The following is a 21984-nucleotide window of genomic DNA, read 5'->3' as shown; positions in this document are numbered from 1 at the left end:
CTTTTTGTGCTTCTGGGTCAACAAATGTGGGTCAACAGGAGTGCGGGGAGGTTGGGGGAAGGAGGATACAGCTCAGTAAAACCACAGGACTACCACACTGAGTTTCCTTGTGGGAAGTCAGCAGGGAAGATTGCAAATGGTGATCATGTGATCATGGGGAGCTGCAACCATGATAGTGAGCCAGTTGCCAAACTCCTGAGTCACAGTCACATGACCTCAGGGGTGTTGCAATTGTTGATAATTCGAGGAATGGATGGAAGTATCAAACATTCAACACTGTCACAACTTTGAATGATCACTGAACAAATGGACGGTAAGTAAGGGTTTCCTGTATATTTAGTAAGAAAATTGTGGATTCATTTCAAATTTAATTTCCAAATTATTCTTCATTGCACTCAGTGCTTTTTTTTTGTAAAAGAAAAAGGTGCCAGAACTCACACATGTCATACAACCCGCCTTGCCTACCCTACAAGGTTCTATCCAAAAAAAGTGCCGGAACTCCATTCTGAGCATTCTATGACAAAAAAGTCCTGATTGCACTAAATATAAAGGTGTTGGGTTTTTTTTACATGTCCGCCACATGTGGTAAAATGTTACTTCTCTTTCATGGCAACATTTATTACCACTTATTGCAACCAACAGAAGAGAATATTTGTAGTACAGTGTTGAACTATGGAGTTCTTGGTGGTCTCCACACTTAGAGGCTATTATAATAATGGGTCACTATCTTTGGTGATGTTTAATGGCTGTTTTAACTGAATAATTTTTGTTCTAAAATATTTAATTGGGTGTAATAGATTGGTTTCTGATATCTATATATCAAAAGTACCAACATAGATATCACAAACCAATCTAGTACACCCAGTTAAAGGGTTATCATTTTTAGTAATGTTTAATATTTTTTTTTTGCAATGTTTAATTTTTAATTGAGATTAGATTTTGATTATTATAGGGAGGCACTGGGGGAATAGATTTTAAATAGAAGTGGGTATATATCAGTGGTGGGATTCAGCCAGTTCGCACCACTTCAGCAGAACCGGTAACTAATTTTTTATTGCCCAGGCCCAGAATGGACTTCCAGAAGTGGCATCCACACAGAGAAGCAGTTGTTCACATATTTGAATCCCACCACTGGTATATATATTTATTTATAAAAATTATTTGATTGTATTTCAAGAGATTGTGGTAAGTTATTAATGTTGACTAAGTCACCATTGCTCCTTCCATTAATCAAATGCTTGTTTGGTTACATACAAATGTCAACACTGGTGTGATGAACAATAGGAGCCCATGCAGTTTTGAGAACATTTCTAATGTCTTCCTCATACATTTATTCTTATGATTTTTGCTACTGCCACACCTCACAATAGAAAAAAAATGTGTATTTATTTTCAAGTTCTTCCCAGTTGTCACAATTTTAAACAGCTTATAAGTTCAGACTTGTGGCTCTTAACAGCTCTAGTCAAAAAGCCCTGGGCAGCTATCACATTCTTACTTTCTTAATGAAAGTGGCAAGAATAAATATTGAAACAAATAATAGGAATAGTGGGAGGATTATGGAAAAAAGAATTATGAGGTGACAGTAAAATTCCATGAATTCCATGAAATTTCATCATTGGAAATATCATTGATGTACAGTGATCTGTCCATAAAGTACTATATCCATGATACAGAATAAAAGATGAAACAGAGGGGAAAAATGGTCCCAAAAACCTGATTTCATGAGTAATTTTTTTCTGTATTCACTCAGTGCAATAAAATGTGTTCTGACTCACAAAGGAAGTGATCAAAGTCCTCTGTTAGTTATGTCTTTATTGGCCCCACTCCTTACAATGCATAATGCAGTTACATATTTTACAATGCTGGTTTCACCCACTTTACCTTTATAAAATTTCCTGACAACTAGAGTAATCAGGCAATGGAAATATTAAATTTAAGGAGATTTAAAAATCCTCAGATGGTCCCATAAAGCTTGGGGGTATTCTGTATTGACCACTTTGCAGAACCCTGGTCTACATAGATTGCAATGTACCCTATACATTGTAGCAAATTTCCTAATGTTTTGAGGTATCTGGGTAATTTTCTACACAGTCATTAGATCTGAATTCAGTGCCAGCAGACAGGCTTTTACATGCCTAGTAAACTTGTGATCAGTGGGAAGCCAACAACGTTTTCTTTTGTGTTGTGTATATCACAATTGTCTGAGATAAGTCAATTTTCTGGAGAAACATTATATAGCTGTTTTCAGATCATAAAGCTCATGTTCAGAGAGAATGGAAGACAGCCTAACCCTTTGGAGGAAGTGGAGAGAAAAAAATCATATTTGCATAAGGGGAGGGGAAGGAATATTGGAAGGTGACAGTCATATACTTGCTAAACCATCTGAAAATTTACTTTGTCACCAAATTAATCTGAGAGTCCCTTAAACTTCTCACATCTCCAAAGGTTTAATCAAATAAAAGTTATGGGGCTTTAAGATTAAGAATATTCATATTCTAAGATGCCTCTATTGTCTCCTGAGAATCTTATATTTTCTTTTTTTCCTCTTTCCCAAAGCTTCACAAATGGAAGATGCAAGTTAAAAGTTTGTACAAATACGGGGACTACCCCCCCCCCAATTGAACAAGTAATGACTGATTTTTTAGTCTGGATACGTTTATAAAAATTATAATTTAGGCCAAGTATTCTATTTGATACAAATTTAAAATAGCTTGTAATCTGTGGGACTCTCTGTTCTCTGGGAACCAGCCAAGCACATTTCTTGCTCTGTCACTAGACTTGGTCCTACAGTATGTCATACAAAGTTATGGTTTGTTTAAACACAGTTTACTAAACATTTGGATGGGTTCACAGCATTCGCTAAACCACAGTTTATATGCCATATAACGGCTTGATTCACATATGATACTGAGTCAAAGCTAAGTAAGCTGCATACGGCATATGTGAATTTAACAATAGTAAATTCAATCTAGGTTCAGTACGTGTACACACACACACACACACACTCATTGAACCAGTAAGGACTGAGACAACCAAAGCAGTACCAAACAAAAGAAGATGCAGGAGGCCAAACTCTTGATTCCTCCATAAAAAGAAGCTGTTATACTGTATATCAGAGACTCTAACTGCCAGTTGGCCCATTATGATCTACTATGATTATTTGTTTATTTATTTTCTGAAATGTTACAGATTAGATATTATATTAACAGATTTTTAAGTGGAAACTATAAAATGTTAGAAAAGAAAATAATATACAATTCACAGCCAGCATACATAGCATTTTATATTTTTCACATATAATATTCTGGATCATTTGTAACACATCATACAGGAAATATATATTTGAAGCCAAAGTACTCAAATATGCAAGCACTTCTGGTTCTATAATTTAACTTTCCCAAAGACAAATATCTACTTCATCATCAGTGAAATCATTCTTCCTCTATCCTTCACAAAACTTGGCAGCTACTACAAATTTCAACATCAGGAGGAAAAGAGTCATCTGAATGATAGACCATCTTTGAACCCCTGACCTTGGACTTGACATTAACTTCTGACCTTGGACTTAATATTAAATTGCAGAATTGAGAGAGAAATCATTCCATGTGATACTTGAAACTTCTTTTCATCTGGAACCTGGGACTTAAACAAATTTTAAACCCTTACTAAGAAAAGGTATAAAGTTTATATGCTGAATATCTCTTCTGGCTACACTGTTTTTTTTCCTTACTGAAAGTAATTGTTATTTATCTTATCCCCAAGTTGGATGTTTACCTTGGACAAAACCAATATAAGTATTTCTGTAATCAAACATTCATTGGAAGATTTCTAAAATGAGACACAAATGATTGTCAACTCTGTAAAAGTTATAATTATAACTTATTATTATAATTATTATAATTCAATACATGGTGAAATACACATTAGCTTTTATTGATCATGTTTCATACTGTATATTTATATTTTGCAATTAGTTGCTCCATGTCAAGTTGTGTGAGGTTCCTATACATATACAGGCAATACGAGTGCAGGACTTTGCATTTACTGTAAATATAATGAAATAATGTAATTACAGCAGGTAGAGTACAGTTTTCACTGAGTCCCCTAAATATGTAAATATAAGTAGCTGATCGTATATAAAGTATTCAACACAGCCAAGATACAACTCAAGAAATAATCATACTAACTAGGCACCAAATTGTTACAGTTTAAAATTTGCTGAGATTTTTTGGCCAATGTGATTTGGTTGTAAAACAGCATTTCAAGCTGTTATTTCTATTTAAAGAAAAAGTATAAAGATACAGCAGTACCTATAGTCCCCTAAAACAGAAACATCTGCAACCTTAACCTAGCAAACAGTTCCCCTGCATATACGTATTTGTATCACATGGGCATTTTCCATATTATAGTCTCCAAATATTACCCAATCATCTATATAGGGCAGTTTTAAAAAGCAAACACATCTCTAACGGTCTCTTTGTACAGTTGTCATGTGTAATGTGTTTCCCACATTCTTTAGTTTGGACGGTAATGTTTGTATTTTGATTAGGTAATATTAGACCAATCTGTGAAAGTTACAGTTCTCCCTCTTTATATCTCCGTAAAATGAATATGTGTCCCTGCACAACTAGCCATTGGCAAAGACCCATTTTTAAAAAGACTTGGGAGGCTACTGAGGACAGAGTGGGCACTTGTATTGAAACTTCTTAAAAATAAAGAGTTCCTACAGACGCCAGCAGCATGTCTAACTACTATGAATACAACAGTAATGATGTAATATCACTTCGTAATATTTATATTACAAATAATGCTCTACCTTTGTAATAAGTACACCTGCCTGGACAAAATGGGGTGAAAGGATATAATCTTTGGAATTTGCACTAGAAAAATGCTACTAGTCTGTGATGCCTGGATGGTACTAGAAAAGTCTAGTGACAAAAAAAACCTGCCCTTGCACAAAGTCCATAAAACATTAGGCGTATATTGCCTGGGCTGAAGAGATCATACCTTGAGAAAGGAAGGAAGAGTATTCTGCATGCTTTAAGGACCTCCTTTTTGTCCTCATCCTTTAATTGGAAGACATAGCCTTAAAATGAAATATTGCTCAGCTTTTTGAGTATCTGCGTGCTATATTTTACAAGCTTTTCACCACGACACAACTTCCTTAATAAATGCTAACCACAAGTTAACAAGCTCCACTCTGTAATCTTTATTAGCTGATTAGTCCCCTTCAGGCCCCGTTTCAAAGCCGAAGAGCCAGCGCTTGTCCGAGGACGTCTCCGTGGTCATGTGGCCAGCATGAATAGACGCCAAAGGCGCACGGAACACTGTTACCTTCCCACCGCAGTGGTCCCTATTTTTCTACTTGCATTTTTACGTGCTTTCGAACTGCTAGGTTGGCAGAAGCTGGGACGAGTAACAGGCGCTCACTCTGCTATGCGGCACTCAGGATTCGACCCGCCAAACTGCCGACCTTCAGATCGACAAGCTCAGTGTCCTAACCCACTGAGCCACCGCGTCCCATATATATATATATAGGCCTAAGTCTGATTGATTGATTTAATTTATTTGTTTGTTTGCAGTTTTTCAATGTAATTTTTGTCACAGATGCAAAGGAAATTAAACAGCATGTCTGCCTTTCCCCCTATTTGTCCCCCTTTCCAATTCTCCATGTCATCCTTTTCAGATATCCGGTAATCCTATGCCTGATGCATGTTAGGTCAATATTCAGTTCTCAAACACCCTGAACCACAAACTTCCTTCTCAAATTAATGATCTAAGTCTATGCATATTATATTCATTCGGATTAGCCCAAAGTTAATTGCTTCAGATCTCAAGACTTTGTAGGGGGAAGTGGAAGTGAAGAACACACAGGGTGTACAATTAGTGTGAGTTCTTTAATACTCATCCCACTCAGTAGTAGCTCCATCTAGGTGACACCTAAAAATTAAGCTCCTAGAAAATACAGCCTCCAGCATTAAAAAGATTACACCACAGTTAAATTAAGAACATTAAGTTAGATGGACTTGTGCTCTGCTTGATTATAAATCAGAAATGAGATATTTCTCATTTTACCCAAACCACAGTTTGGAACCCATTTTACCATAAGGATCACATTTTCTCAGAAAAAGCAGTACAGTACTAGTTATATTGATTATGAGAGGAAAGTAAACAAAATTACACAGAAACAATATTATGATTAGGAATATGTATTTTCTACTAGTGAAGCCTCACATACTCATTAGGGTAAGCCAAGCTACACTCAACAGGGCTACAATGAAAATTCATTTAAAAATATCTCTTTTTCTAATTTTACAGTAACACTAGATACTCCAAAAGCCCTATTCCATGCCATATTTGGGGAAAAAATAATAGGTGAGGGTAGAAAAACAACAAGTTTGCAACAGGAAACTAATGAACATTTACCCTGGGCTCAAACTATATAACAGTAATACACACTTATGTATGAAGCTTTTAGTGTACACTGTTCCTATTTTATTCACATTTATATTAGAGTTTTTCATTTGTAGCCTTCCTATTTTTAGCTCATTACTTCTAATGATACATTTCCTGTTCACAGAGAGGCATTTACCTGGAAGAACAACAAACCAGTAAAAACCAGACATTTATCATACTGTAAAGCTTCAGATTTCTACTATAGAAAATGCATGAGTATTTACTGACAAAATAATTCTTCTGCCTGACCCTCTCCTATAAGTGTACTAAAAGGTAGCAAAGTAGCATGACTCACTCACCTGCACTGATAATAAGGAGGGGACCCCCCTTGTTTCCTTTCATAGTGGCCCCTCTGTTTTCCCCAGCCCTTTCTTAAAATTGTCAAGAATGCAGGTGTTAATGAAAGTGCTAGCCAAGGCTGAAAGTAAGTCGAAAGTAACTGCCTCCTACCTGTAGTTTGTACTCTGTCTTTACTTCCGCCCTAGATTTTTTCCACACCCTCTTCCTTATATCCTTTCACCCTTTCTAACAAGAATTGCAAGTTGTGTCACAGTAGGTTTGTTTTCATATCTTCCATTCTCTTGCTAAAAGGCCGAGGAAACAATGTCCAAGTTGCCCTGCCTTCTCCCAGGTAAACAGGCCACTCTTGCACATTTCTTTTGATAGACAAAAGAACGTGCAGAAAAAGAATCAGTGGTGTTTAGGGCATGGTTTCACAAAGTGTGAGTGTATTTTTCTTGGAGATGTGCAGAGTTCTTGGAGGCGTGAAGAACCTTTCAGTTGTCCATTGTTATAATAAATCCATCTTTCTCAACATTTCATTGTATTGTTTTCATTATTCATTACTGTGTTCATTTTGGTTTTTGGATTTTTTTTGATGCATGCATTAAGATTACACTTAAGGGAGATGTGATGGCAAAAAGTTTAGGAAACCCTGGTTTAGTGGTTAACACATTGAACAAGGATTGTGGAAACTCAGGATTAAGTCCACAAAAAAATCACAGGGTATTGTTTTCTCTCAGCCCAATCTACCTTATAGGATTGTTGTTACAGGAAAAATGAAGACAGATCTCTGTTTATGATGCCTTGAGTTTCAGGAGAAGAAGCAGGATATAAATTGAACAAATAAATAACTAAAACAGCAATAAGCCAGATTTCTCAAGCAGCCAATAAATGTGCTAGTACAAATACCACAAAAGGAACAATTACGGTAAGACAAAACTCTGGGGCATTGTGTGTCTCTGGAAATTCTCACCCATCCAGGTCATGGATGTCCCAAAAGTGCATTTCCAAAAGACAACTGGACTTTCTTGGGGGGGGGGTTCCTCGAAAATGTTTTGCTTCTCATCCAAGAAGTTTCTTCTGTTCTCAGAACTGAAGAAGCTTCTTTGATTAAAAGTGAAACGTTTTCAAAGGAAAAAAACACAAGAAAGTTCAGTTACCTTTCAGAAAAGCATCTTTGGGACACTGGTACTGCATGTTTATGTTTTACTGGTATTGATTCAAAGGCAGACTTTACTTGTCATTAAAGAAATCAAAACACTTCATGCTAGGCATTATTTGTGGCATTATGATTTAATTTATTTCTTCCCCTAATGAAGCGGTGCAATATTCTATTTATTCAATATTGTTGCTACATTCCATGTTGTTAAAACTTCCAACTTCCTCCACCCACTACACTGGAATTTGTTGTGTAGGTATATTTATAACTAAACTATTTTTTTTCTGGTATCTAGAAAAAAAATTCTATGCACTACACAAACTATATCATCCATAGGTTTTTGGGAATTTACAGAATTTTATACATGCATAATAAGTATAGTATACGAATGTGTACGTGCCTATTCACATTTAATGGATATTGTGTTTTAACTGACCTCTTTTCTTTCCTATTAATCTCTTAAATTGCGGATTTAGTATTCTGTGTTCTCCACTGCTTTAAGGCTGTTGTTATAATTTCAGATCTCTATTCTATTCTTTATATTATGTAGAGATTAACCAATTCATCTAATGTAGACTAGAGTTTCTTATCACACTTTAGTGCAAAAATTGTCACTGCTTTGTAGTAACTAAAATAATTTGGTCTTTCACCTCTCTTTTCAGCATTTCTCTCTTCCACTTCTCCTTCCCCCATCCTCATAAATAGCTGTGTGTACATGTAACACTCCCCCTCGCTTAGGGTAATATTTCATGTACCTCATTATGTGGGTGCGATCCAGGAAGCATCTGCAATAATCCATTTGTTAATCTTTAAAGTGTCGTAAGACTTCTTTTTATTTTCCCCAATTCAACTACTTGTTTCATTTTGTGGCTTACCTTTTCTGTAATAACCCATTAAAAATAGGGGGAAGCAGCAAATGGAGACAAAGATACTTAAAAGGAAAATAATTTTAGTTCCTGATCCTTAAAGGGACACATGGAAACAGACATAAGAATATTAAAATAATAAAATGTTGCCCATCAAACTTTTGAACCGTTTTGCAGATAGTTGTTCCTTGTTTTGAAAGGACAGAGTTAAAACTGAGGCATGGCATTTTTCCTGCCATTACCCAACAGCCAGCCAGTGCCTAGAGATGTTATATTTAGAAGGCTGATAAAGTTTGAAGCTGACAGTTGTCCTGTCCCTTTGCAAAAAAAATCACTCAGAAGGAAAGAAGGCAACTGCCTGGATCCTACCTTTTTGATTCATTTCCTATTTTTTTTTAGAATTGCGCCTGAACTGTCAACTAAGATAATTTTATCGCCAAGAGATACACATGTTCACAGATAAATGGTAAGTTGTTTTGAGGTTGTCATAATTTCTCAGGTCAGACTTGCTAGGTCATAGCAAAGTAGCAATAACAACCCACCCTTGCTTGTGGCGGCCTGGCTGCATTCCTGACATTTCAGAAAAGCTGCAAGGGGCGAGAATGAGAACTGCAGAAGAAGGAAAACAGGGTCAAAGCTTTGGGGATTGGAGTGGGAGAACTAATACTATAATGGCAATAGAATCCTGAGTAAGGGACCTGTTGAAATAATATTGGCTTCATAAGATTCCTCTAAAGTTTGAACATGATCCGGGAGGTCCATTTCAGACTGGGAAGGTGGTAGAGAATTCAAAATGGAAACAGTTAATTTTTAAAAAGTGCTCTCTTTTAGGTGACAGTTTTATATCTTCTTAACTAGAAATAAATTCCATTAAACTCAGCAGAATGTATTTCTGTGAAGATGGGCAGAAATTTGTGTTTTCAAAGCAAGTTTTTATTTTAATATTGTTGGAGAAAAATGTGTGAAGAGGGAACTACTAGCCTTAAAAGTTTTTTTCTCCCTTCTCAAGAAGTTTGTTTTGTCTCCTTAAGCAATACATCAAAGTATTTCAGGCTCCAAATACTTTATCATGGGTTTGCATATGTAAACAGGTTCAGTAACATTCCATGGGCAAAACCCCAATATATAGGAAACAGTCCTAATAAACAACAAGAAAATACAAGATTATAAATGTTTATAATATACATATGTTTATAATTTATAAATATCTTTAATTTATACAATGTTGTAAGTTACTAATTTACAAATGAATTATAAAAAACAAAATTTTAAAATAGACTCAGGTTGCCATGTTGCATGTGCTAAATGGATCTGCTAAATGTTAAACTACAGTTATAGCTAGCTGTTGCTAGTTTGACTAACTTCCTCTTGAACCCTAACCACAAATGTAACATATAAACTATTAATATGAATCTATGTGCTTTTAATACTTGCTTCTATTTGCTTGAAATATGAATTAATATTCAAATAGTTTCCATTCTCCCATAAAAGGTACACTAGGTTTCAAATATTATTTTAAAAAAAAGATTTGGGTTTTGAGAATCTATTTATTATAATACCATATTTTATTATTTATGTGAACATCTAATACCATGCAGCTAATCATTTGGTAAGAAATGAATAGACTTCTGCTTTGGATAAGGTAATCATGAAGAATCCCATTTCCTTGCTTAGTTACAAAAATTTCCTCTGACAGAATTCCATGGTTTAATTCTTCATAAATCAAAGTTTGATCTTGGTTGTTAGAGATGCTTTATTACAGAAAGCATCATATATATTAACCGTTTAAATGTTTTCCCCTCTTTCTAAAATATATAGTGTACTTTACATGACCCAGCAGATGATATTCCTTGTGGAATTATATGATTTAATTTATTGTGATCCGCAATCCTTTTCTTCCCAATTTCAGCTGGTTTCCACAACAGTGATGGCAAGCAGTATGGATTCAGAGGGGGACCAAGCAGTGCCTGATGGAGGAGAACCTGATGTGAAGACAGTGCAAGCTCGCTATCTTCGAAGTCCTTCGCCTAGCCGGTGAGTGTTTCACAAAATAAATCTCTATACGCGTCCCATTGTATAGAACAAATTGCAAACTTTTTCTTTGCTCTCTCTTTTTACACTCACCAAGTACGTTATTGAAATCCTTGCCAAGAACAGGGCGTAAAGAGTTTTTTCTTACTGCTTTCAGAATCCACGATTGAGAGCACAAGCATTATTTTGCTAATTTGATTGATTCAACAGAGGTTTTGTAGAAGCACTAGGGGTTCCTGGGAGAAGCACTGCTGACATCCGTGATGCAGGAGCAGAAGCCCACCCAAGCTGCTGTTTTTGCATCTATCTTTCTATAGTACTGATTGGTTTGGATGCTACTGCTCAATTTTACTTTTGGCATAGACTTGGAATTTGTGGGTAGCCAGGTTGGAGAGTGCTGAGTGAAATGGAGAGAGGTCTAGTTAAAAAGTGTGATTTGTTTTAGCCTGCAGTGCAACCTTTTTCATTGTCACCAATATGCCTATCCTTCCCAATCCATTATAATACAAATAAACTGGATGAAGATTCAGCTGGGAGTGGGAACAGCCAGTCCTGCTGTTGGGAGATCAAAGCTCTAAGAGAAATACAGTTTGCATGAAGGGGCTTTCTCTGCAATCCCCCTCCCTCACTCTGTTTTGCAAAACTGGAGTAAAATAGGAAGTGATGTCCAGTCCTGAGAGCACACAAAACCAAAAATCCATTGGAGGCTATCAGAAAGGAAATAAAGTAATTATAGCAGTATAGAAAAACAGGCAAAATACCATCAACACCCAGAATTTGAAAAATGCAACTAGATTTCCTCCTTGGACTTTTAGATAAAAAGGAGCCTAATATGAAAACCTGAGATGGAGCAAGCTTCCAACTGTCTAAAAAAGGAAAGTGAAGGACAATGCTTCCCTATTTTCTTTTCTTGCTTTTTCTATGGCCAATCCCTGCAAGTGAAAATGTATTAGCTGGAGCTGGAGCTGGAGCCTTCTAATATTTGGTACATTTTAACTCAAGTCCACATGGACTTCCCCTTGTCCTAGCCATCTTAGCTGCTATTAGATTGAAAACTGGCAGTACATCTACTGCTTCATGAATAGTTACCATAGAAACCCTTTTTGATTAATACAGCTATGTTTGCAAGATTCAGAAACTTAGAGACCCTCTAGTGGATAAAAAAGAAATATTTTTTTTCTACTTAAAAAGGGGACAATGTTGCACACACTCAATTTCTTAACTTGGATTTGTCAGCCAAAGTACAGGGAAGATTATTGCTTTCCGTTAGAAGGGAATTCTTGGCAATAATTTTGCGATCCAATGGAGACAGCAAGGCATAATTTCACCTTACCTGCCCTCAGCTCTCTTTTCAAGCAATTTAGATGGCCAATTGCATCTCCTACAAGTTTTTAGAACATATTCTTCACACAATATCTATAATAGCACTGTCCCTGTTTCCCAGACGTTTGGGCCATAAAGTTAGACTGGTCCTGTTATTGATGTGTTTTTATTATTAGAAGGTGTTGTTTATTGAGTTCCACAGGTTGTTGCTTTAATCTTTGAATTTTAATTTTTGTACACTGCCCTGAGATGAGCAGCCAAATAAATTATTTGAGTAAATAGATTATAGTTTTGACTGTGTAGAGTCTATTACTGCTCCCTTCTTATAAAGGAGAAAACCAAAATGAAGATTGACGTTGTGAGATGGGAGTTGTACCAATATTTTTAATGAAATTTCTTAATGTTTTCTTTCTGTGATGAATAAGTGGTTACAAATACGTTTCCACACTGCAAAAGTCAATACACAGTAGAGAGAAATCTCACCTCTTTTTTGTAAAAATGATTTTATGTTGCGGTTGTTCACATTGGCATATTTGAGGAGAAGGGAACATAGATAAGGATGAAATCTTTACAGAGAAATGTCAACTATCTATGAGATATTATTCATTCAGAGTAGCTTCTGAAAGCAACTCTCCGAACAGAGACTCTCTGGAAACATCGGCTGTCTTGTATAATTTATCTCTTCTAAGTTAGAAAAGCCATAATAGTATAGAAGTAGCTAATACTTGTTTTTATGGCATTTTCATTACCTGACAGATATTCAGTGCTATCAGACGCGGAGACTGAGAGCATCTTCATGGAACCCATCCATCTATCATCTGCTGTGGCTGCTAAACAGATCATCAAGGAAGGTATGATTTGAGGAGGAGGATAATCAAACTGTATGAGTAAGGAGAAACTGGCATGTACATAAATCAGGAGGCACCGGGACTAAAAATTGTGCTACTTTTCAGTTCAGTTCAGGAATCCTGGGATATCCTAGGACCTTCATAAATCATTTTTCAAGTAGATTAGAATGCTTTTATACTAAAGTCCAGTCAAGAATTGCCATCCTTTTTTAATTCACTTTCTATTCAGATTCCAGATGATACCAACACTAATCTTTTTCATTTAAAAAATTCTGACCATCTTTTTTGAGATTAGAATTTTGGTGGTTTAAAGAAAGTCAAAAAGAATTCCACCATCCTATGTTTGGTGCAGATCACAAAGAAATATTAAGGTTTTGGAAAGCTACTTTTTCTTTAATTCAAATTAAAATTTCAAAAGTATGATTTTGTTGAGGTTGGGGGCTGGAAGCAGTGGTGGGATTCAAATATGAGAACAACTGGTTCTCTGTCTGGATGCTGCTTCCAGATGTCTGTTCTGGGCCTGGGCAACAAAAAATCAGCTACCAGTTTTGTCGAACTGGAGCAAACCGGCTGAATCCCACCGCTGGTGGGAAGGTTAATTCCACTAGTGCAAAATGTAGTTTTGACACATATACTTTGCACTTTCAATTCACCTAACTGAAATTTACTTCCCTGAAACCCTGAGAAACCAAAGCAAAATTTTACAATGAAGTGTAACTAGCAATGACATGGCAATTAAGAAGCAACAACTAGTTGCAGAGAAATTTGATTAAACAAGACACATTTTTGAGGGTTTTTAAAATCCCATTTATATCCCGCCCTTCTCCGAAGACTCAGGGCGGCTTACAGTTTAAAGCACAGATCAATGTGCTTAGCATGTAGAGAATTATTTGCACTATAATTATGTGCCATGCCAATTCCCCATTTTAATTCTGATTTCATGGAAGCAAAGCAAGTTTTCCCTTTTATAGCAGAAAGACATTACTTTCTATTTTGAACAGGGTGCTTCCCTAAAAGCTAGCCAAGTGAGTCGATAACTAATAGTCATGTCAATGGTAAACAAAAATTGTTGTAATTTAAAAATGAAAATCTGGGTTCGTTGCAGAGCTGAAGACAAAGGAAGTAAAAGTAGACAGTGTATGTCCAGGGATGCTGGAATCTGCAGAGCAGTTGCTGATGGAAGATCTATATAACCGAGTTAAAGAAAAGATAGATGACACTAGCCTGTTCAATACACCATGTGTTATGGACATACAGAGAGCACTTATGAAAGACTATCTGGAATCACCACGGGAGGCTATTGATGAGGTCTGGCCAAATATCTTCATAGCAGAAAAGTGAGTACAAAAATGGTTCTGTCTGGATAAGATTCTCAGAGGATGATCTCCTCAGTCTGTGTTATAGAAAATGACCGCTATTGTTTGATCAATAATTAAGTGCATTAAATTGTAATCTGTCCATCTCAAGAAAAACCTAAGGAAATTATACAATAGAAATAAAAAAAGTTACATTCAACAGGTAAATATGACAGGTTCCTTTCAAAAACCCAGTGGATAAATAGGGGAATCCTGATGTAATTACATACCTTTTCCATAATAGCGAGGACAGTAATAATAACTTATTAAAGGAGCACTCGTGAGACCAATGCAAAGGGTCGCAGCCTTCTGAATATACTGTTTCTTCCCAATATATACGAGGGTGACTGCTCTTGAGGTTCTACAGAGAAGGCTCTTTTCACATCCTGATGTCGGTAAATAAATAAATAATAAGCCAGGCTGACTGATCTGTAGAAAAGGGCCTTTTCTGCAGGCCCACCTGAGTGGTGAAAATCTCTGTTTCAAGAGATCTTCCTGGTCTCATGAATTTTTACTGTACTCAGAACAAGACCTTAGGTTTTTGGTTTTTTTACCATTTTAGCATAGAAATGTTAGGTCTGCCCATTAAATTAATTCTCAATGTATTCGCCTCTTGTTTTTTTTTCCCCAACAGTTCATTTAATGACCATTCAAAATTACAAATTACACTGAAAAAAAGTGACTTGTGACCATTTTTCACATTGACGACCGTTGCAGCATCCCCATGGTCACATGATTAAACTTCAGACACTTGGCAACTGACTCATATTTATGACGGTTGCAGTGACCCAGGGTCATGTGATTACCTTTTGCCATCTTCTGACAAGCAAAGTCACTTAACAACCACGTTACTATGTAATAACTAGCAGTGATTTACTTAACAACTGTGGCAAGAAAAGTCATAAAATCGGGGCAAAAGTCAATTAACTGCAATTAGCAACAGAAATTTTGGGCTCAATAGTGGTCACAAGTTGAGGATTACCTGTATTTCTTTCTCTATTCTGTTTCTTGTCTTTATGTACGTGGATGTTTTAAGTACCATGAATATTACATCAACAATAAAAGGCAACATGCAAGGAAAGAAATAAGCTAAAACGTGTCATTAAAATGGCATAAAATACAATTTAAGAGTAGGATTTCCACACATCATATTTGCTTATAAATTATTTATTTATGAACTTTGTAAAACAGTGGCAAAAACATATGACTGACATAAACTTACTACATTGATTCATTGTCAGATTCTAACAGACTCAAGCAATTCTCTCTTGGCTACTGTTTGGGTACCGGCTAGTTTTCAGTTAGAATCTGGAATCTAATGTCCTTTCCCTTTGCATTGAAGGAGTGCTGCGGTAAATAAAGGACGGCTAAAGAGGCTAGGAATTACTCATATCCTGAATGCGGCTCATGGCACCGGTGTATATACAGGACCAGATTTTTATAATGGGATGAATATCCAGTACTTGGGCATTGAGGTGGATGACTTCCCGGATGAGGATATCACTAAACATTTCCGCCCAGCAGCAGAGTTTCTTGATGAAGCATTATTAACCTGCAGAGGTAAATAAGCCAAACCATGTCAGTGGTCAGGGCTTTTCTCCATTACTGAATTGTAGAAATTCATCCATTGACTCAACAGAAAATTATACCAGTGTGAGACTGTCTGTCTCTATTGCTTATTTCAAGTCACTGCAGTCTTCTGATTCCTCTCCGAGGTAATTGATCACAAAGCCTAACTAATTTTATATGCCATATATGACCTTGGACCGCATGAAAAATAATGGGAAAAATACGTTCGTCATAGGTAAAGACAACTCATCCCTGTTTCATTCATGGGCTGAGGATGGTACATCAGAGAGATATAGCAAAAAAGTAATGTTGCTAAGGCATGCTTATGCTGTTTTGAGCTAGAAATGGAGACAGACCCTTCATACATAGATTCATTATGACTTGTGAAATGGCTTTTATGAACTTGGATACTTACAATGTAGTTTCTATTTTTTTGAAATTTTTTACAATTCTTTTTATCATTTTTTTTAAAAAACAGAACAATTACTATATGGTTACAAGCAGATCTAAAGCTAGGACATTTGTCATTCATCTTTGTCAATTATTGGGCAATTTGCGAGTATTCAGAATGTTTAGAGCTTGGCTTTCCTTTTTTTTATTGCTGGCTTATAAACTCTGAAGTTGTATAAATTCTTTAATGATATTGTATTTAATTTTTTTTAGTTTAGCAAAATAACATGTAAAAGCATTGTGGTAGGGAGATAGCATTATTTATTTAGCTTAGTTTATCGGGTTCCTACCTTTAAATATTTGTATCGTGAAGCCTAACAACCGCAGATTATTTTTTATTTGCTCAGAATATATTAAACTTGCAAAAAGACTTTAATATGGTTCTGAAATTATTATTTATATAATTTCACTTCTAGGAAAAGTTCTGGTCAGCAGTGAAATGGGAGTCAGTCGTTCAGCAGTGCTAGTATCCGCTTATCTAATGATCTTCCATCACATGACAATATTAGAAGCTTTACTGACTATCCGTAAGAAGAGAGCTATTTATCCTAATGATGGTTTTCTGAAACAGCTCCGAGAACTCAATGAAAAGCTACTTGAGGAACGAGAAGAGGAAGAAGATTCTGAAGACACAACAGATGGCCAAAGCTCTGTTGTAAGAGCTGGAAGTTGTTCCTTGCTATCTGAGACAGAAGATTCTAAGAGTATTGTGGGAGCCAAAGTCCACTCTATCGTGGTAGAGGAAGAAGATACAACAAGTCTCCTGGGAAGTGCAATGAGTGCCTCTTCTGTGGGAAAGTCGAGCTTGTTTTCCAAGGAGCCTACTCTTATCAGTGAAGAGGAAGAAGAAGAACTCTATGAAGAATGGAGAAGAAAACAAGGCTTGCCTGCCAAGGAAATTTTAAAGAAGAATGTAGAAAGTAAGCCTTCAGACCCATCACTTCAAGGACAAGTAGAATCTGAGGAAAATGTAGATCAAATTATCCAAGCATGGCAACGCCAAAATGAGAAGTGCCAAATGGAAAGCTACATGTTTTCCAAAGAAGAGGAGTCTAGCATGGGGCAAAAATCATGCCTTGTAAATGATACAGGTGATACTGAAAGTGTGAGTAGCCAAGAAATCAGGGCCTTGAAACAAGAGCTGGAAGCAAGTGGCATCAACAGAATGAGAAGAGGGCGTACAGATTCTATGTCTACAGAAAGTAGCTGGGATATGTGGAATGAGAGGATGATGGAGATAGAAAAAGAAGCTTCTAAGAAATGTTGCTCAAGAGCTAGATATAGTGATGAGAATCTAAGATCTGAAAATGGAGCAAGAGGAAGGGATATAGATACCGAAAGTGTATTGTCTGATACTAGTTCATTTTATAATTTCTGTCAAAAAAACAAAGACAAGTTGACAGCCTTAGAAAGATGGAAGATTAAAAGAATCCAGTTTGGCTTTCACAAAAAAGATTCAGAAATTGAGCAATCAAAGGCTGAAGACGGTAGCCAACAAAATAAAGAGTCTATGGAAGAAGAGAAGAGTTTGTCAGATATCAATATGACAGCCTACCAAGCCTGGAAAACTAAGCACCAGAAGAAAGTTGGTAGTGAGAATAAGGACGATATTGTAGAGCTTACCAAAGGTGAGGACTCTGCTTGTGCTAGGAGAAAACAGAGAAGAATGGAATTACTTGAACACTCAAAGAAGGTTTTGGAGGAAAGCCAGTCTCTCTGTAGCTGGGAAGCAGAAAGTTCCATGAGTGGAAGCATCCCTTTGTCAGCTTTTTGGCCATCAACAGCTTCCTTAAATGGGACAGAGGATTCAGCTTCAACAATAAGCATGCAGACCAATCGCTCATCTTTTTCTCAGGCTAGAAGCAGTCATGGGGCTAGGTCAGCAAGTGTGCCTGTTCTGTCCGTTGGCCCAGATGAAACAATATCAATAGCCAACATTCAAAATTGGATTACCAGTGTTGTTAATGAAACTATTGCTCAGAAACAAAATGAAATTCTTATGTTGTCTCGTTCACCATCAGTATTGGCTTCCAGTATTAAGTCAGGTGATCCAAACAGACATGTGGAAAATGACGGGTCTTCTCTGCTTAAAGCACAAACTGGCTTACCTGTATCTAGTTCTACTTCACTGCTTCATCGAGACTCTCAGTATGCTGACACGCAATCCATCCTATCTGGTAACACTTCAGTGAGTATGGAAGACTCTGTCTCAAGTAGGAAAGTAACTGAGACAAGCAAGCCTCTTTTCAGCCTTTTTGCTGATGAGGTAGACCTGAAGAAACTTAGCAGAAAGGAAAGGGAGATGCAAACAGAAATGAGAGAGAAGATGTCAGATTACCAGACTGAGAAGCTTATCAGTGACAATAAACGTAGTACTTTATTTAAGAAGAAAAAGATCAAGGGAGATGATGAAGATGAAAAAAGAGATAATCTATATGATAGAAGTATAGAAAATGTAGGTGGTGGTCGTAGGCCTCCATTAACAGATAATATTAATTCCAGTGACACAGTTTCTGCTCTCTCAGGCCACTTTGCTAATGTTGGGGGTGTTATAAGATCAGAAGTAGAAAACAATGTAAACAAGTGGCTCAGAGATTTGAAAACAGAAGAAAAGCCCTCTTACCAGGACTGCACTGAGGCCAGTAGTGAGAAATGTAGGAACTCGTCCGCTTTCAGAAAGGTGGACACTGAAGCTTCTAGTTATAGAAGTTCCAGATCTCAGAAAGAAGAAATGAACAGTTCTACAACCCATCAGTATAAGAATAAACTGCACAGAACCTCTTCCCAATTTTCCTCTGCCTCCGCACAAGAAGAGAAGGCGTATACGTTTACACAGTCAAAAGTGAGTGAGGTAAACTCTACAGAAGGAAGTCCAGAGCCATGTTTTTCTAGAAGTCCAAAATCCTCCTATAGCTCAGAATCCTCCAAACCTTCGACCAGATTGTCTCACTTGGAAGAACATGAAGAGGAATCCAGATTAGACATGACTGAATCTGGAGCAAAGAGGAAATTCACCCAGAGTTTTGCAAAGTCTGAAGAGGGTACAGAAAAAGAAGAGAATATGGAAGAAAGCAAAGAGTATATTACATCAAAATATTTAATAAAAAACAGACAAAGCACTCATAAGGAGGAAGAAGAAATGGATGATGATGCTATCATTGCTGCCTGGAGAAGTCGACAAGCAGAAACTAAAGCAAAGCTTCAGCGAAGGAGAGAGGAGTAATGAAGAGTTAAGTCATGCCAGTCCATTTCTACCTTACTTTTGGAAGAAAGCCTTCCAAGTATTTGTAAGCATCCAATGTTTAAATAGCACATTTTAATCATTTTACTTATATTTCTTATTCTCCTTTCTACTAAACAGTAGATCAAGCACTATTTAGGCCAGGATTTTCATTCAATTCGATCATTATGGGAGTAATCAGTAATCTGAACTTCTAATATTCCTTTCTTTCTAATTACAAAACCACATAGTTATTGCTTTTCTCTTGGGTGTATCAATGTAGAACGTACTAAGGGTATAAATGACAAGTTCCTATGACAAGTTGGAACAAAATATCACTTTTGAGTCATATAGGAAGAAGACCTTGTCTAAAGATTTTAATTTTGTTTTCAAAGACAATTTCAGAAATAAAATTAACTTTTCAAACCAAATGGAAAAATCAATTTATAAAATGTGTGTGATAGTAGCATGTCCCTTTTAAGTGCAAATACATCCAGGCTGTTTTAGATCGGGCACAGTGCCTAGAATAGAGTTCCTGTGCTTAAGTATTTTAATATAAGATGTTTCAAGACATCTGCTTGCATGCTATGATAAATTCCAGAAGACTTTCCCTAAAGATTCTTGTCCAGAACAGACCTAATGACAACAGCAATTTTTTATAAGAGCTCCTTTGTTCTGGCCATCAAAGGGACCCAGATTATTTATATTCCTTACCAAAAATTCATTTGGCCCAGACTATTGGTATTTTGGAGGATGTGTGTATGGAGATTCCCAGTCTTTGTCAGTGCTTCATCTAATTTTTCAGATAAATCTCCATCCTCACTAAATTGAGTATAGCTTGGGGTTACCAGGTGTCCAGCTAAAGTAAGAAATGTCCTCCTTTTTTACTTCATGCCCTCTGTCTGGCAGGCATAGCCTTAAAATCAAATATTGTCCAATTTTTAAATATTTCTTCCTGAGCAGCTTTTCTCTAATAAGTGATAAGTACAAGTTAAGCTCTGCTCTGTAATCTTAATTAATTGATTAGTATGCTCTGATTTTACTCTGCTGCCTAAAATGCTGCCTGAAATTGAAAAGACCTTTATCAGTTGAAGGCTTTTACCTTCTACTGGTAAATACTCTTCTGTTGTCAGCCCTGTGAGTAAGACTAAGCTGGAGCTCCCAAACTTAAAGATGATGCAGGCACATAAGGCATGGTGTCCTGAAGGAATCTTGTCTAAACGATCTCTTCAGGAGATAGACAAGAAGGAACTAAGTCATTAAGGAAACACGTCCCCTAACCCAGACAAAAGTTGGGCCCGAGCACATGGGAAACTCTTCCCCAAATCCCATCAACAGCTACCAGGCATGTAAATCAACAAGGTTAGAGTAGCGGCCAGTCTTGTGAATCAACAAAGCAAGTACTTTGGGGGATAAAAGGAGTCCTACACACACATAAACACATTATAACCAGGGAAATTTTGCTGTTATTTTAAATTCACTGGGTCTCATGTATACTAAAGAAGTGTTTGTGCTTCAGTGTTTGGTTGAAAGTTACGGTATTTGAGTGTGGCTATTTTGTGAGTGTGTGAATGAATGATCATATGCTGAACCTGGGAGCACATGTATAACAAAGCCCAGATAGGAAGTACTCCCACAGGAACTCAATCTATGGTAAGATTGTAATGTAATCTATGTAAGGTACATTAACAGAATTTGAAAGTCTGAAAGTACATTTCTGTCCTGCTGTCTTTACAGCCCAAGAAACTAGGAAGGGTCTCCTATGAGATGTTTGCTGTAAAGTAAGCCGCCTTTTGGCTATGGCTGTTCCCCCTGCCTCCAAAGATCATTCCCACATATTATTGTAATTATTCATATTCCTGAGAATGAAAAAAGTCTTTCTGACGCTGAAGAAAGTAATTATCAGACATAATCCAGTCAAGAAGCACAACAGAGAATATCATTATTACCTTTTGTGAATGAAGGCAAATATACATGACCCAGGATAACGTTGCAGGATCCAATCTGAGTCAGTCACCAAAGTTTCTTCCACGTTTTCAGACCTGGAGATTCAGAGGTTCCCTGAGGATGGGCTCCAGCAGATGTCTGAAAGCTTGAAAAAAAGCCTCTGGTCCTGGTGACCAACTCAGATTGGATCCTGCAGTATTATCTTTATTATAAGGTTAAATTAATGGATTCTTGCAAGACTGAAAGTATTGCTCCCCTTCTTTCTTCTCTGGAAAACTAGGGATGGTCCCTTCTGAAATATTTCCCATACCATTCTCCCCTTTTGTGAGTTGAAACATCGTTTACATGTCAGTTGTCCAGTCTGCAGCTTTTCCTCTGTCTCCCAAGATCATTCTCACATGCCATTACAGTTCAAGAAAGCAGCAGTTAAGAAGAGAGGGTCCTTCCTGCCTTATTGAGAAGGGAGATGGTTTTTCAC

The 21984-nt window shown here is 36.8% G+C and overlaps 2 protein-coding genes across 3 annotated transcripts in view; one reads left to right on the top strand and one right to left on the bottom strand.

The window, feature by feature from the left end:
* GPA33 (glycoprotein A33) overlaps positions 1–6906 on the bottom strand; it is a 30011-nt gene extending 23105 nt beyond the window's left edge. Inside the window, exon 1 of the mRNA XM_083361907.1 lies at positions 6756–6906. Within this exon, the coding sequence (XP_083218033.1) occupies positions 6756–6798 (43 nt within the window). The 5' untranslated portion in view covers positions 6799–6906. The remainder of the gene's footprint in view (positions 1–6755) is intronic.
* Positions 6907–9087: 2181 nt separating this feature from the next.
* On the top strand, positions 9088–20055 carry STYXL2 (serine/threonine/tyrosine interacting like 2). Of its 2 annotated transcripts, XM_083361547.1 has the most exons (7): positions 9088–9229; positions 10673–10797; positions 12874–12968; positions 14071–14302; positions 15663–15880; positions 16756–17075; positions 17181–20055. In XM_083361547.1, exons 1-7 carry the CDS (start codon positions 9227–9229, stop codon positions 19560–19562), a joined length of 3375 nt encoding a protein of 1124 aa, XP_083217673.1. In that variant the 5' UTR covers positions 9088–9226; the 3' UTR covers positions 19563–20055. The 2 variants fall into 2 exon arrangements, with proteins under 2 accessions (XP_083217673.1, XP_083217672.1); XM_083361546.1 differs by having other exon boundaries at positions 16756–20055.
* Positions 20056–21984: the final 1929 nt, after the last annotated feature.

This window comes from Vipera ursinii, assembly GCF_947247035.1.
Source record: "Vipera ursinii genome assembly, chromosome: 4".
Classification (NCBI taxonomy): Eukaryota; Metazoa; Chordata; class Lepidosauria; order Squamata; family Viperidae; genus Vipera; species Vipera ursinii.
The sequence above is the reverse complement of the archived record's forward strand: the minus strand, read 5'-3'. Positions and strand labels throughout refer to the sequence as shown.

What these genes read in the sequence shown, in the direction of transcription:
- STYXL2 (XM_083361546.1), top strand. An exon ending in AATATCTTCATAGCAGAAAA is followed by an intron (nt 14,303 to 15,662) that starts GTGAGTACAAAA and finishes TTTGCATTGAAG; the next exon opens with GAGTGCTGCGGTAAATAAAG. An exon ending in AGCATTATTAACCTGCAGAG is followed by an intron (nt 15,881 to 16,755) that starts GTAAATAAGCCA and finishes TTTCACTTCTAG; the next exon opens with GAAAAGTTCTGGTCAGCAGT.